The 13,220-nt window shown below is 37.7% G+C and overlaps 1 protein-coding gene across 1 annotated transcript in view; it reads left to right on the top strand.

Annotated features, from left to right (window-relative positions):
• The window catches only part of KIAA1328 (KIAA1328 ortholog), a 171,013-nt gene that overhangs the window by 141,785 nt on the left and 16,008 nt on the right, over window positions 1-13,220 (top strand). The window contains exon 10 of the mRNA XM_032206577.1: window positions 7-115. Coding sequence (XP_032062468.1) covers window positions 7-115 — 109 coding nt within the window. The remainder of the gene's footprint in view (window positions 1-6; window positions 116-13,220) is intronic.

Genomic DNA, 13,220 nt, shown 5'->3' with positions numbered 1-13,220 from the left:
TCACAGGGACAACTTCAGGACCTAGGAGGGATGCAGCCTTGTCTCCTGGACTGATAGGCAGAGGCAAAGAGCTTGTAACCACAGCCACATCACCAATCGAGCATGACACTTCACGGTAAGATTCTGGTTAATCTCTGGTTTAAGATTCTGCAAACCCAAATATCAAATTCTCCTAGATGCAGGGAAGTGGCTGAATTTCTATGATATTTCATGTTAGCACAAGATGGATAATATAAGCTAAAAACTGCCATATCCTTTTGACATTTATAGTAAGCCTTAAATTGCTTGTTAGAATAAGAAAAGCGGGAATATGCCAAGTTCTAACATCTTAATTTTACTTCGATTTTGAATAGAAAGTATTTTATGTTCCAAGTCCTGACACATTAAATACATTTATAAATAATTTGAATGGATGGTGTTAACCCATGTTAGGCTTTAAATCCACTTGAAGATCTTAATCCCCCTGTACTCCATTCCCCCCCTGTCCACCCCCCTATATTTTATCAAATGGCATTTCTTTTAAAATGTTTTGTACCAGAGTTATTTTATGTTTAATGACAAGCAACAAAATCACATTAAGTCAGCAATTCCTGATTATGCTATATATCTGCACTAAATGTGCTGGAAAAGCAGCATTATGACTTCTGCTCCAATGAAGAAACAGAAAGCAGCATTGTTGTTACACTTAAGAGTCTAAAAACAACTTGCCTTCTTTGGGCAGGATTACAATTCTAGTGGTAAGTGCCTAGAAAAACAGCATACAATTCTTGCTTTTCTTTATCATATCCCATATTTTATTGTAATAAAATCTTTAGTTAAGCAACTGAGTAAATGCAGATTAAAGTATGAATTTGCTATATTTTACACCATTAGTTAGATGACTTTGTGCAGTGGAATGACAAGACTGTACAACCGTTCATAAGAAGAGTTAAATGTTTCTTGGAGAATGAGAGGGCTTGAGTCAGATTTAATCTTTTCTTGGCCCAGTGGACTAGGAAAATGTATGCTTGATATCATCCCTGTATTCTTGGCAGCAGCTGGCAGTTTATTTCTATCTTCTGAGAGAACTTGCGATATATAATAGGTGAAAAATCACTATCAATATTGACAAATTTGTACTTACTTGCTATGGAAACACTTTTTTTGTTGTTGTTCTGAAGGAAAAGATGATAATTCTGGGAGGACTTAAGAAGTGAGATAGATTGGGCTCTGTTTCCCACAAGTAACTGTATGTTTAAGCAAACAGAAACTACAAGACAGCCTCAGCATTTCTCTTAGAAGCAAGGGTTACCTTTGCAAGGCAGTAGTATCAGATAAGGACTGTGTAAAGATACTGCTTGATACTACCTAATAGCGGTAAATTAAGATTCTATTCAAGCACTGAGGAGTAGATATAATTATTCACATCATACAACAACTGCTCAGAAAAAGGAATTTTATTCAAGAGGATTGATGGTCCATTCTTTTCCACAGAGGGGAGTAAAATAATTGTTGAAATATGCTGTTAGAAATCATATCAGATAAAGTGATCAGTAACAAGTCTGATTAGCTGTCATCTTTAAAGTTTTATTTCACCAGTTGATGGCAAATTCTGAAAAATCCTGTATTTCTGGGGTGTTCTCTTCCGCTCTCACTGGCTTGCTTTCTCTCTGTTGGTGCTGTAAGTATAATTGACCAGCTTAAGCAGCCATGTTTTGCTTTCCCTTACTCATGGCCTTCTCTAATTGAAAATGGTAAATGGACAAGTATTTCTGTGGAGACCTAAAGCTGATCCTATCCTTCATCAAAAAACCTGCTTGAGCAGCAGGTCAGTCTCAATTTATCACTGAATGGTTATAAGCTTAGACTGCAGGTTTAACTAACTAAATTAATCAATATTGAGAATTATTGCTGCTTTTGTGCCACTAAAGTTAGGGTTTGTCAGCATGTTCGTTATAATCTGTGATGGGGGGGGGGGGGGGGTTAACAGCTTAACCACAACAGTTGGCATGGGACGGAAACTTGCAGCACAAAGCCCAAGCCTAAGAACAAATTTATTTATTCGGCAGTACATGTAAATCTAATTACTTTTGACTATTTAAATTTATAGGACTAGATTCAACTCATGTTTGTGCCAGCTTTAACTAGCACAAGCCCTGGCACTCGGCAGTAGCAGCAATGGAAAGCCTGCCAGGGAGAAGGTGTTGGAAAGTGACAGAAGCTCCCTGCCAGCACAAGGCTTTAGGGTGCTCACTCAGCTTCTGGGAGGGCTGGCTGGATAAGCAGGCATGGCAGGTAGAAGATGTGTTGGCTTGATAGCCTTTCTTGGCAGGGCTCAATGGAGGCTTCAGCATGTGTTACAGCTACCTCCTGCGTCAGGAGGAATCGCAGCAGTGCTACTTTTTCTCTCTCCGTGAATCACCTCTGGGACAAGAAGCGTGTCCTGAGAAGGAAAAGGTGTGTGCTTTGAGATTCTTAGTGCTACACCTGTAGAAGGACCAGACTTTCAGAATGAATGTGCACAAGGTCATCTCAGTGCTATCTCTAAAAGAAAAATGCTTCTTTTTCTGGCATCCTGAGCTAGTCTAATAGTGAATTTGTTTGCCCATCACGCTTTTATGCTTGCCTATGGCTGTTTTTCATAATGCAGCCAAGCATTACATGTTTGGTTATCCAGTGTTGTTAAGCCAAGTGTCTACACCTGCATGAGCCCCTTGGAATTATGTTCACAGCAGGTCTGGAAAGCTTTTTTACTCCATGTGCTTGTTTATCTAGATCAAAGCTGATATATTTGGAAAACAATCACAGGCAAGATTCAGACTCGGAAGAGTAAGTTCTGTTCCTTACTCTTAAAGCATCGGCCCTCTGACTACCTAAAATATTGCCTTTTTGGTGACCAGGGACATCTTCTTCATAACCGTTGTTTGCCTAGAAGCAAGGTTCTGCTTTTTTTTGTCTGTGAGCTGGAAGGGAGATGGAGCGGGGAAGTAGCAGCATTTGTATGCTTCCATTTAGTAATGAAAAGTTTTTGTATAAACTAGATTTTACCTTAGGTATCATCAGGTAATGATTTCAGCAAAACATGGATTGTGTTGCACAACAAAAATGAAGCTGTTCTAAATCAAAATATGAAGTTACGCTTTAAAATAAAAAAGTGTTGTAAATTGTGCATTGTGAAAGACCATTTAATTTGATTATAACCCTGGTACAACTGTCAGGCTCTCCCCACGTAGAAACAGTTGTACCGTCGAGTTTGGCACAGTATGTCCTATAACACTGCAGATAATCAAGCACTTAAAAAGACACAGGCAAAGGTTGTTCTGCTCACCATGGAAACAGATAATTCTCCTGTAACATTCTTCACTTTGGGCATCTACAAAGTGAATTTAAGAACAGTTAGGTAAATTAAGGGATTGAGTGATAGTCTGGGATTTCAGCATTAAGCCTGTGTTTTCTTGTTACAGTTTTAAATCAGAGCTTTAATGCTAGCTGAATGCATTGTCTTGGAATGAAGTTTCTTTTAGCCATTAAAATAAGTGATTTAGAAGTTCCTGCAATATGAATACTATATTTGAGCTATATTATTATCTGTTAGGCTACAGTGGCCTGTTGGAGTTCTTATAAACAGATTGTATTGTGTAAATTTGTGTTTAGGGACATTTTAAAAACAAAACTATTTACCCAATTGCCCAGCACATCTCAGGTGAATGTCTATTCAGGGACTTTTAAGCAAATTAATATCTGAAGTAAAATACAACGTGCAGAATTGTATACTTAATAATGCACACTGGAATAGTGTAGAGCAGATCTGTTATGCTAAATATTAGGAAATACAACAGTGATGAGGCTTAATCTTTTGCTTTACTTACATCTCTCAGCTCTGCATGTTTTGGGTACTTAAATGTTGTTCAGCTCTTAAGACAATACCATGAAGTTCCTTCTCCTGTATTGTCTAAGCAAGCACAGCCAAAGAAATAGATTATTTTTCCCCTTAGAATAAGACATGATTTGAGATTCAAAAGGAGGACAGAGAAGACAAAACTTCCCTTCCAGATCTAACTTTTGAGCACTTAAAGGAATTAAGGGTGTGTTTGGAGCGGGGTGGTGCGTTAGGTGATGAACATGATAGGAGACACAAGTTTTGTCTACTCCCTGAGAGAACCAGCAGCACAAAAAGTCCAATATAGTTCCATATGCAAGTGATAAAACCAGACGTTGGCAAATTAATCTCTCTTATTCACAGTGTAGGTTGTTAATTGTTCTCTCTGCTGGCTGTCGATATAATGTGAAATTTTCATTCCCTATTCAAGATGGAAAAAGTTGTGGCTGAAAATGTTAACATTTGCATTTTTATTTGTTGATTTATTTAAAGGACAGCCTCTCTTACAGCAATCCATCACTCAGTGACACCCCAAATATGAATAATGTATTGTAGACTTGCGGTTACAATGTGTAATAAGTGCCAGAGACAGTAGAAGAATGTTAACTATGTTGCAAATGTAATATTTATCGACTCATAGTTTATTGCTTTCGAGGTTCAATAATAGTGACCATAGGACATTAATATCACTTATCTTGATTTTAGTTGGGCACCTCTGTATGTAGAAATAACCCATCTATCTCATACTTACAAAATAAATGTGAAATTTACAGCACTTTGTAAGAAGTGCATTATAGGTTTCTTTGCTTACTGCTCACAATTCTCCTTTTCTGCCTTCTCATTTACTTACATCTAACATTGATCCCACTCCAATTGCCTGACCCAGCTGGTGAGCACCTCAGCACTCTTCTAGAGGCTTTATTTACTGGCTGTATTATGATATTGTGCATTCGATGGTGTTTGGACCAGGTCTCTTTTCCTGCTAAAGATCAGTATGAAGAGACTGACAGAGAGGTTTCTGGTGCTTCTTTCTGAAAAGACCATGGCTGAGAGGCTAAAACAGGGGTAATTTATCCTCTCAAAATACATACATATAATATCTAAATCATCTCTTTTAGAAGATTGCGACCATCAATAAAAGAAGTGTTCAAGAAGGTCAACGGTTGTCATTATAGGCGTGTATTTACAGAGAAATGTTTAATCAAAGTATAGAAATACATTAGAGCAATTTTGGAAAATTGGGACTTAAAATTCAGGTTTCATTTTTAAAATATATTTTTTTCTTGATACTCTATATAAGAAAAAAATGAAATACGGATATGCTACAGTAGCAAATCAATTTATAGTAGTCATTCGTATCTTTAGCCCTTGCTCCAGAATTTGGCATCAGAAGCTGAGCAAAAAGGACAAACAGTGGTCCTTATCTATGTTGTTCTGCTATGACTACTAAAAGCTTTGAAGTCTCAAATGTGAAATGCAGATGTGAACCCAGGACGGGGATCAAAACCAAATTTAACAATGGGAGATTTCAAGCTTGTGTTGAAATCAGATTTCACCTGTGAAGCTTGACTCTTGGGAAACTTTGAATTGGGTTCAGCCATGAAAATGATAAGCCTTGATTATATTTCACATGGTAGACATCAAGTAAATTTTGAAATGACATTCTGTATTTACATCTGAGGTTATCAAATTTAAGACATCATCAGATTCTTTCTCTTTACTGTGTGTAACAGGAACACCTATTTGTGTCAAAGCAGCCTGCCTAATAGCTGCTTTGTGATAACAGTTTTGGTGTGTCCATTGCTGACAATGAAAATCATATTGGGAAATTCTGACTTGCAGTGCAAAAGGATTAATGTTAATTAGCAACTGTTGGCTGTAATTGTCACCCTCATTAAAATGCAGAATTATGTATTTCTTAGTTATAAATAACCTTTCTAATTGTACTTGATGTATGCCAGTTTAATCAAAAAGTACACTTGCAAACAGGCAGATATTTGCATTAATCTAGCACTGGATCTTTGAGTCTTTTTTGATCGTCTTTTATTCCAAAGTTGACTAGTTGGGGGAGGTCTATTACAGCTACATATTCTTTACACATTTTTTTATTCAGCTATGTGGATCTGACAGGATTTTGTATTAAAATGAGGGGAAATGTCTTCTGGGAATGTTCAGTGCAACAGAAAACGTGTTAGTTTTGAAGTAGTTGGCAAGGTTTACATCATTCAGTGGTATGACAATAAGTTGATTGTAGTTTGAAAGTAATAATAAGCAAAGGAAAATAGACTACAAATCATATTATGAAGCTGACTTAACTCCTTAAGTCTGTTTCTTACCATCATTTTCATTGTTATCTTAATTACTTTTTTTTTTTTTTTCCCCACTGCTTTTGCAGGTTCTCAAATACCTTGTTAAATCTTCATTGGATGTGATTCTCATTTGTACTTGTAATCACAGCATTGAAGACTTAGTCTCAGAATACCCTCTATTTTCAGGTTCCTGCTGTGCTTTGCTTTGCCCCTTTGTCAAAAAAAAAAAACTTTTGACTTTTTTTTTCTTCCCTCCACTGGTAGTCTGAGCACTGCATTGTAGTTTTTAAACATTTTCCTGGAATTGCTGTCATGGTAGTTTCTACAGAGCTTGACAAATTAAGACCAGTCTTGGTTCCTCTCTTCATGATTCTGTAATGAACAGTTCTGCATGGTTCTCTTCCTAGCGCTGTAGTCACTTCTGTGTTCCTTCTCCTTGGGAGGAATTGAGTAATAATATATACAGAATCATCGCATCTTACTTTAAGAAGCCATTCTCCACAAATATGACTTTGTCATACTTCCACCACATTGCTTATGTGTTAATGTATTCCCCTTTCTCTCTCTCCTTTGCCTGCCTGGAATTTCAGGCTGTAAACTCTTCAGGGCAGGATCCTGGCACAGTGAATCTCCGTGCTTGGTTAGTCCACGTAATAACGATGATTAACTGTGATGCTAGTGTAGTTAGTGTGGAATTCATCTTGCTTATCTTGAGACAACTGAGCTACTTACCCTCAGGTCCTTTTATGGTCGATGACTTATTTTAGGATCAGCTAAATCACCTTTTGGTGATGCCTGTCTTCCTGTGGACTGTAAAATAAGCCTGGAGTAACACACACTGACATCTTATTCCTCGTGTAGCTGAGTATGTGTAACTAAAAATAAGTTGTTTGTCATTCACGTGTTGATTATGAATTGGAGGCAAATGCAGGGTTAACCTGTGTGCTGCATGGTCAGTGCCTTGATTATTAATACAATTTTAATACTCGTGTTATAAATCAAAGGGCTTAGCTACTGAGAACTCTGGGAGAGGGAGTGCACGTGTGATTGCAAGCATACAGCATCTTCCTCAGTGGAACGCAAACTTGTAATAATGTGTTCAGTAAAAACTGTGGTGAGGGAAATCTGGATAGAATCAAGAGTTGTCACTGCTTTGAAGAATTCTCTCTTATTTATTTATTTATTTAAAGTGACACCCTGTAAGTTGAACATAGTCATTCAGGATACTGCAGTGAGGTCTGAGTAAGGCTTTGCACCAGTCATCTCATCATCTCCCATCTGTAATAGTTAAATGTTGTGTGCATCAGAAGATGGTCTCAGCAGACAGACACAGCCCTGTCTTCTCAATTATTTCCAGCTGATGAGTTGCCTACTTACAAAAGAAAGTCTTGCCACCGTCACTTAAGGACATTAGCCAGCACTTTATACCATTAGATTTGCCCCATTTCCAGGACTAGTTTTTAATGTACCTTTTTTCTCCTTCATGATACTCTAATTCTCTGCCTCAATGAAGACCTCCTGCTCTTGTTTTTACTACCATGAATAGCATAGTATCAGCAGTGAATGTCATCTCATTATTTGTCCTTTCTCTAGACCGCTTATGAATGCATTAAAGAGTTCAGGCCCTAACAGATTTCTTTGAGGCTCCATTGGTGACCTCCCTGGCCACTTTACAGCAGACCAATTTTAATATTCTTTCTTTATTTCCTGTCTTTTAACCAGTTATCTATCCATTAATGGATTTTCCTCTTAGTTTATGGAAACTTTTGAATCTTTGGTGACAGATTTGTTGAAAAGCTTTTGGAACTACAGGTAAACTATGTAAACTGTATTTTTCTTTTCCAGATGCATAACAGTTTTACAAATCCAGTAGAGGTTTCCAATGGATTATGACTTTAATTAATACTTTTCACCGATGTGTCAAGTTTGCATTATGAATTTGTTTCTTTATTATAATTACCACCAATCTGCTTGTTCTAAACATCAGAGTTCTTCATCTGTAGGTTGGTGTGTCACTCCAGATCCTTTTAAAAAGAAACTTTACATTTGCCAATTTTCACTGTCTCAGAACCGAGGCAGTTTTAGGCAATTAGTTATGCATTACAGTTCATAGTTCAGCTATTTCGTACCTTCAGAGCTCCTTCAGAAGTTTGAGTACCTGCTGATTCTAGCAGCTTATTATTGTTCATTCTGTTAATTTGTTCTGTAATGTACTTACATGATACTTCAACTTCAACTTGGGAGAAGTCTTCCACCTTGTCCTCTTTGGCATCAGAAACTTCATGGTGAGTGTGTGTCAACTCATTGACCTTTTCTGCTATGGTATTACCATCCTTAGATGCTCCTTCTTGGCTTTGACTGATACTCAGACTTCCTCTTCTTTTTATGTATTTAAAGTAGGATTTGTTAGTAGACCCTATGTTTTTCTCAAGGTAACCTTTAATATTTGGCTGGGCTTTACTGTGCTTTTTATTATTATCTTTTCCTTCTGTATTAATTTCTCAGAATTTGTTCTTTGGTATTTTCCTTATTTGGACCTGACTGGATATAACTGTATAGTTTGCTGTTCTGCTTAAGTAGTATGACTCTGTTTCAGCTTTCTGAAGTCTGCCTTCATAGGCTGTGTGTCCTTTTCTGAAGACCCAGCATGACTATTAAACAAATGCTTGCCATTTATAAGTGCTTTTACCCTTTGGACTGCCCTTTTACATTCTCTTTAACAAAGTTCCTCATTTTTATGTTGTGTCCACTTCTGAAGTGAAAGACTGCAGTAGTGGATTTTTGCTCCACAGAGATGCTGAATCTAAGTTTGAAATGTTTGTTGTTGCTCTTTGGTGGTAACATCTGAACTGTCCATTGCACTACTAAAGTGTGGAACCCAACCAACTAGGACTCTTCAGCTTGGAAAAGTTGGACTATGTTAGAGATACCTTAGAAGTTTATAAAATCAAAAGTTAAATGGAGAAAATAAGTAAGGAACAATTTTTTGTTATCTTGTCTACTGGATAAACCAGCAGGTATCAGATAGAATTGTGAAAATGGCACATACAGAGTGTACAACATTTAGATAGAGGCCTAAGGCTTAGCTAGCCTATCTCCTGACATCTTGTTGGTACTGTGTTGTTTACCTACTCCAAAACTGTATCACTGAGGTTTTGTCTAGCATTTATAGCTTTTAAGCTAAAGTCATCCATAATACTACTAATGATATTTAAGTAACTATACAATCATCAAGGTTGGAAAAGACCTCCAAGATTATCTGGTCCAACCATCCCATCTTCATCTCTTCAATGTCCTTGTTAAAAAATGTAGAAAATCCCAATATTTGGGCTTAAGTCACAAGCTCATAATGTTATGTATCTGGAATTAGACCAGGGGGTTAAGTGGAATTACGGTAGGACAGGACATAATAACAGAAGACTCAGATTGTGAAGTTTCATGGGTAGGGTAATGAAATAACTGTGGTATTTTTCCATATATAGGTAGGGAAAGTAATGGCAGTGATTCAGTGTAATATGATATTGAACTGTTTTAATACATTTTAGTTTTGTAGGCTTTCCATCATTACTATTGGAGACCTTGAATCGCATAGCATACCTTCCACTTTCTGATTGAGATTTGAGTTGATGGGGTAGAATCAACTTAGAGTTGATGGGGTATAGAATTGTAGAATATCCTTACTTGGAAGGGACCCACAAGAATTATCAAGTCAAACTCCTAGTCCCATAGCAAGCTCCATAGCAGGGAGATTGTTAATGTCAATCTACAGATCTTTGTTCAAGCTGAATGCACCAATTTCTACTGTAAGGTGTGACTTTTATTCTCTTCCCATTACAGATTTCCTTTTCAAAAATTCATGCTATTAGATATTGGTAATTTTTGCTTTGTGGCAGGCTGTCACTGGAGCAATGAAGTTATCTCCTCAACTTTTAGATAATCTTAAAACATTTGGGGTTTGCTTTGTTTGTTTTTCATTTCAGATGACACACCATTTCTTTATAGATACCAATTATGTTTAGCATACAAATTTCTTGGTATGACTTGTTTCTAACTCCGAAGTAATTTGGGGTCATATATTTGTTTTGTGTTTTTTTTTTTTTTTTTATGAGGTTGTACTTTATTTATGACCCTCTGCAAGAAAAAAAGCTGAATTATTTCTTATAGTCTGAATGTGTTCAGGAGAAATAATTTGAAAGCATAATGGAAAATTAAGCCTTTTACTGAACATAATATTCTCTCTGTTTTCTGTCCTGTACAAAGTTATCTGCTTTAGTAGAGGCGCCTTAAGTGTTGTTTTTCTCCTGTGGTTCATCCTAACCATAAGTTTTAAAGGATTTGGTTCGATATGTACAGCTGGAGAACATAGTGGGAAAAAAAATTGCTTTTTCAAGTTCTTTTTCTGTAATAATAATAACAACAACAAAAAAGACATTTTAGAGTACTAATATATAATTTATGTATTTAAAATCTTTTAAAGGAGATTCCCAAAGCCTCTATTGCCATTGTACTTTTAACTTTCATTTTTGCTTCATCTGCATTGAATCATCTTTTACTACTTAAAACAGAAATTGGGTTTATTGAAACATTTCAGTTCTGATTATTTTTTAATAAAGATGAAGAAGTCTAACCTAATGAAATCACTGGAATGAAATGAGAAAAATTAAAAAAATAAAATAAAATAATAAGCTGAGGACTTCAAGATTTTATTAAGTCACATTTGGCTCTATGTTTCTCTGTGCGTACTGTCGTGGATCAGTAGGGTGGGAAACATGCCATGGAAGGAACGACCTTTGCACTGTTAGACTGACTTTTTCTGTTACATTTCCTGAAGGGCGAGTGGCACACACCACTCGCATTGCCAATAGTACTTGTGTGTATAACTTCTGTGCCTCTGATCATGAAAACCTGCTTTGAGATGAGCAGTAGTGCTGAATTCAGATTTTTTCCCAACAGTTCAGACCTATAAATGTATTTTGTAGAATGCACGCACATCTGTCAGTTTATCAGGTATCTGTGAAACATCATAATGGACAAGCAGCTTTATGATTTATGAGTTTGCTGACTTTTTCATATTCTTAGAAATGAAATGCTTTCTGCTCCATGCAGATTATCTGATAATTCAGTGATGAAATGTGTAGGTGTATTTGTGGTATAAGGGGAGCAGTTTATATATTGCTTTGCAAGTCTCAGGTCAGATGTAGCAAGCTCTTGAACTTGTGTCCATGCCCCTGCACATGGATCTGCTGGGGAATTTTGCAAGCTCCGTTTTCGTTGCAGTGACCTTGTCCTTTCTGATGAGCCTATGCTGTTCCAGTGCCACTTCCCCATTTTACTGTAAGAGGTGAAACAATTCCTAGAAGGACTTTAACAATGCTCCAGATGCTGCTCATCCCAGCTTCTGCTTGACTCTGTTAATTGCTCTGTGCATCCCTACTCCTACCCGTATGCTTGGAATTTGGAACCTGCATATCCACCTCATTCACAGGCAGCAAACTGATCTAATAAGAGATGTCCTCTCCCTCCCCCTTCCTTGCCAAGCTCAAATCTCTTTCAGTCGTCTTTTTCCTATCTCCTAATGGCATCTCAGCTCCTAGATTTCGAGGCGTGAAAGAGAAGTGTTCTTTCTTAAATCAGCCTAAAGTGACAACTGGATACTGCTGTGATGAGCATCTTAAGGAACGTCTAGATCACTAGAATGTATAGACCTATTGTAATTATCCATGCAATTTTCTTGCTTTCACTCCTTCTGTTTTGTTATGAACTTTTTAGCAGCAGACCATTTCTACCAGTGCACAAACCGTAACATCACGTGACATTGACTTTACTCAAACCAGAAGATTTTTGTGCCAAGGTTGTAACATTGTATCATTACTTCATTGTATCTGTGTGAAAATTTTAATTTCACGCCCTGCGGACTTCACTGTCTCTGTGCACTCTGCTCGTGTTGTTGCATAGAAGGGTAAGTCCCTGGGTCACATTCATTTTGTAGTGTGCTTTTTTTTTCTTTCCTTTTTTTTTTTTTTTGTTAGCAAGAGTTCTGTTTCCTTTGAGAGGTCTTGCTGCAAAGTTAGCTGGAGATTTCTGCCAGAAAAATATTTGCAAGCTAAAAGTGAAGATACTAACAATATTTTTATTAAGTTTCTTAACTTTGTATATGGCTTTCTTATTAAAAAAAATAATAAAAAATATATACATGTATATCTACACTATATATATGTGTGTATATATACATACATGGGGTTGTATGTTACACTGTCAGGTATTTGTACAGGAATAGAATCACAGAATCACAGAATTTTCTAGGTTGGAAGAGACCTCAAGGTCATCGAGTCCAACCTCTGACCTAACGCTAATAGTCCCCACTAAACCATTTCCCTAAGCTCTACATCTAAACGTCTTTTGAAGACCTCCAGGGATGGTGACTCCACCACTTCCCTGGGCAGCCTGTTCCAGTGCCTCACAACCCTTTCAGTGAAGAAGTTCTTCCTAACATCTAACCTAAAACTCCCCTGGCTCAACTTAAACCCATTCCCCCTCGTCCTGTCACCAGGCACGTGGGAGAACAGGCCAACCCCCACCTCGCTACAGCCTCCCTTGAGGTACACATAGAGAGCGATAAGGTCACCCCTGAGCCTCCTCTTCTCCAGGCTGAACAAGCCCAGCTCCCTCAGCAGCTCCTCGTAGGACTTGTTCTCCAGACCCCTCACCAGCTTCGTCGCCCTTCTCTGCACCCGCTCAAGCACCTCCATGTCCTTCTTGTAGCGAGGGGCCCAAAACTGAACACAGTACTCGAGGTGCGGCCTCACCAGAGCTGAGTACAGGGGGACGATCACCTCCCTAGCCCTGCTGGTCACACCGTTCCTGATACAAGCCAGGATGCCGTTGGCCTTCTTGGCCACCTGAGCACACTGCTGGCTCATATTCAGCCGACTAATAGATGCAAATAATTTGGTAAAGTATATGGGGAAGGGAGGGAAGACCTATGATTAAATATGTCATACTGTTTCCCATGCATCTAGTCGGATTTTACTGAATTGCCGACCCTTCTTTGC

The sequence above is a fragment of the Aythya fuligula genome, chromosome Z (genome assembly GCF_009819795.1).
Source record: "Aythya fuligula isolate bAytFul2 chromosome Z, bAytFul2.pri, whole genome shotgun sequence".
Classification (NCBI taxonomy): Eukaryota; Metazoa; Chordata; class Aves; order Anseriformes; family Anatidae; genus Aythya; species Aythya fuligula.
This window is presented reverse-complemented; position numbering and strand designations above follow the sequence as displayed.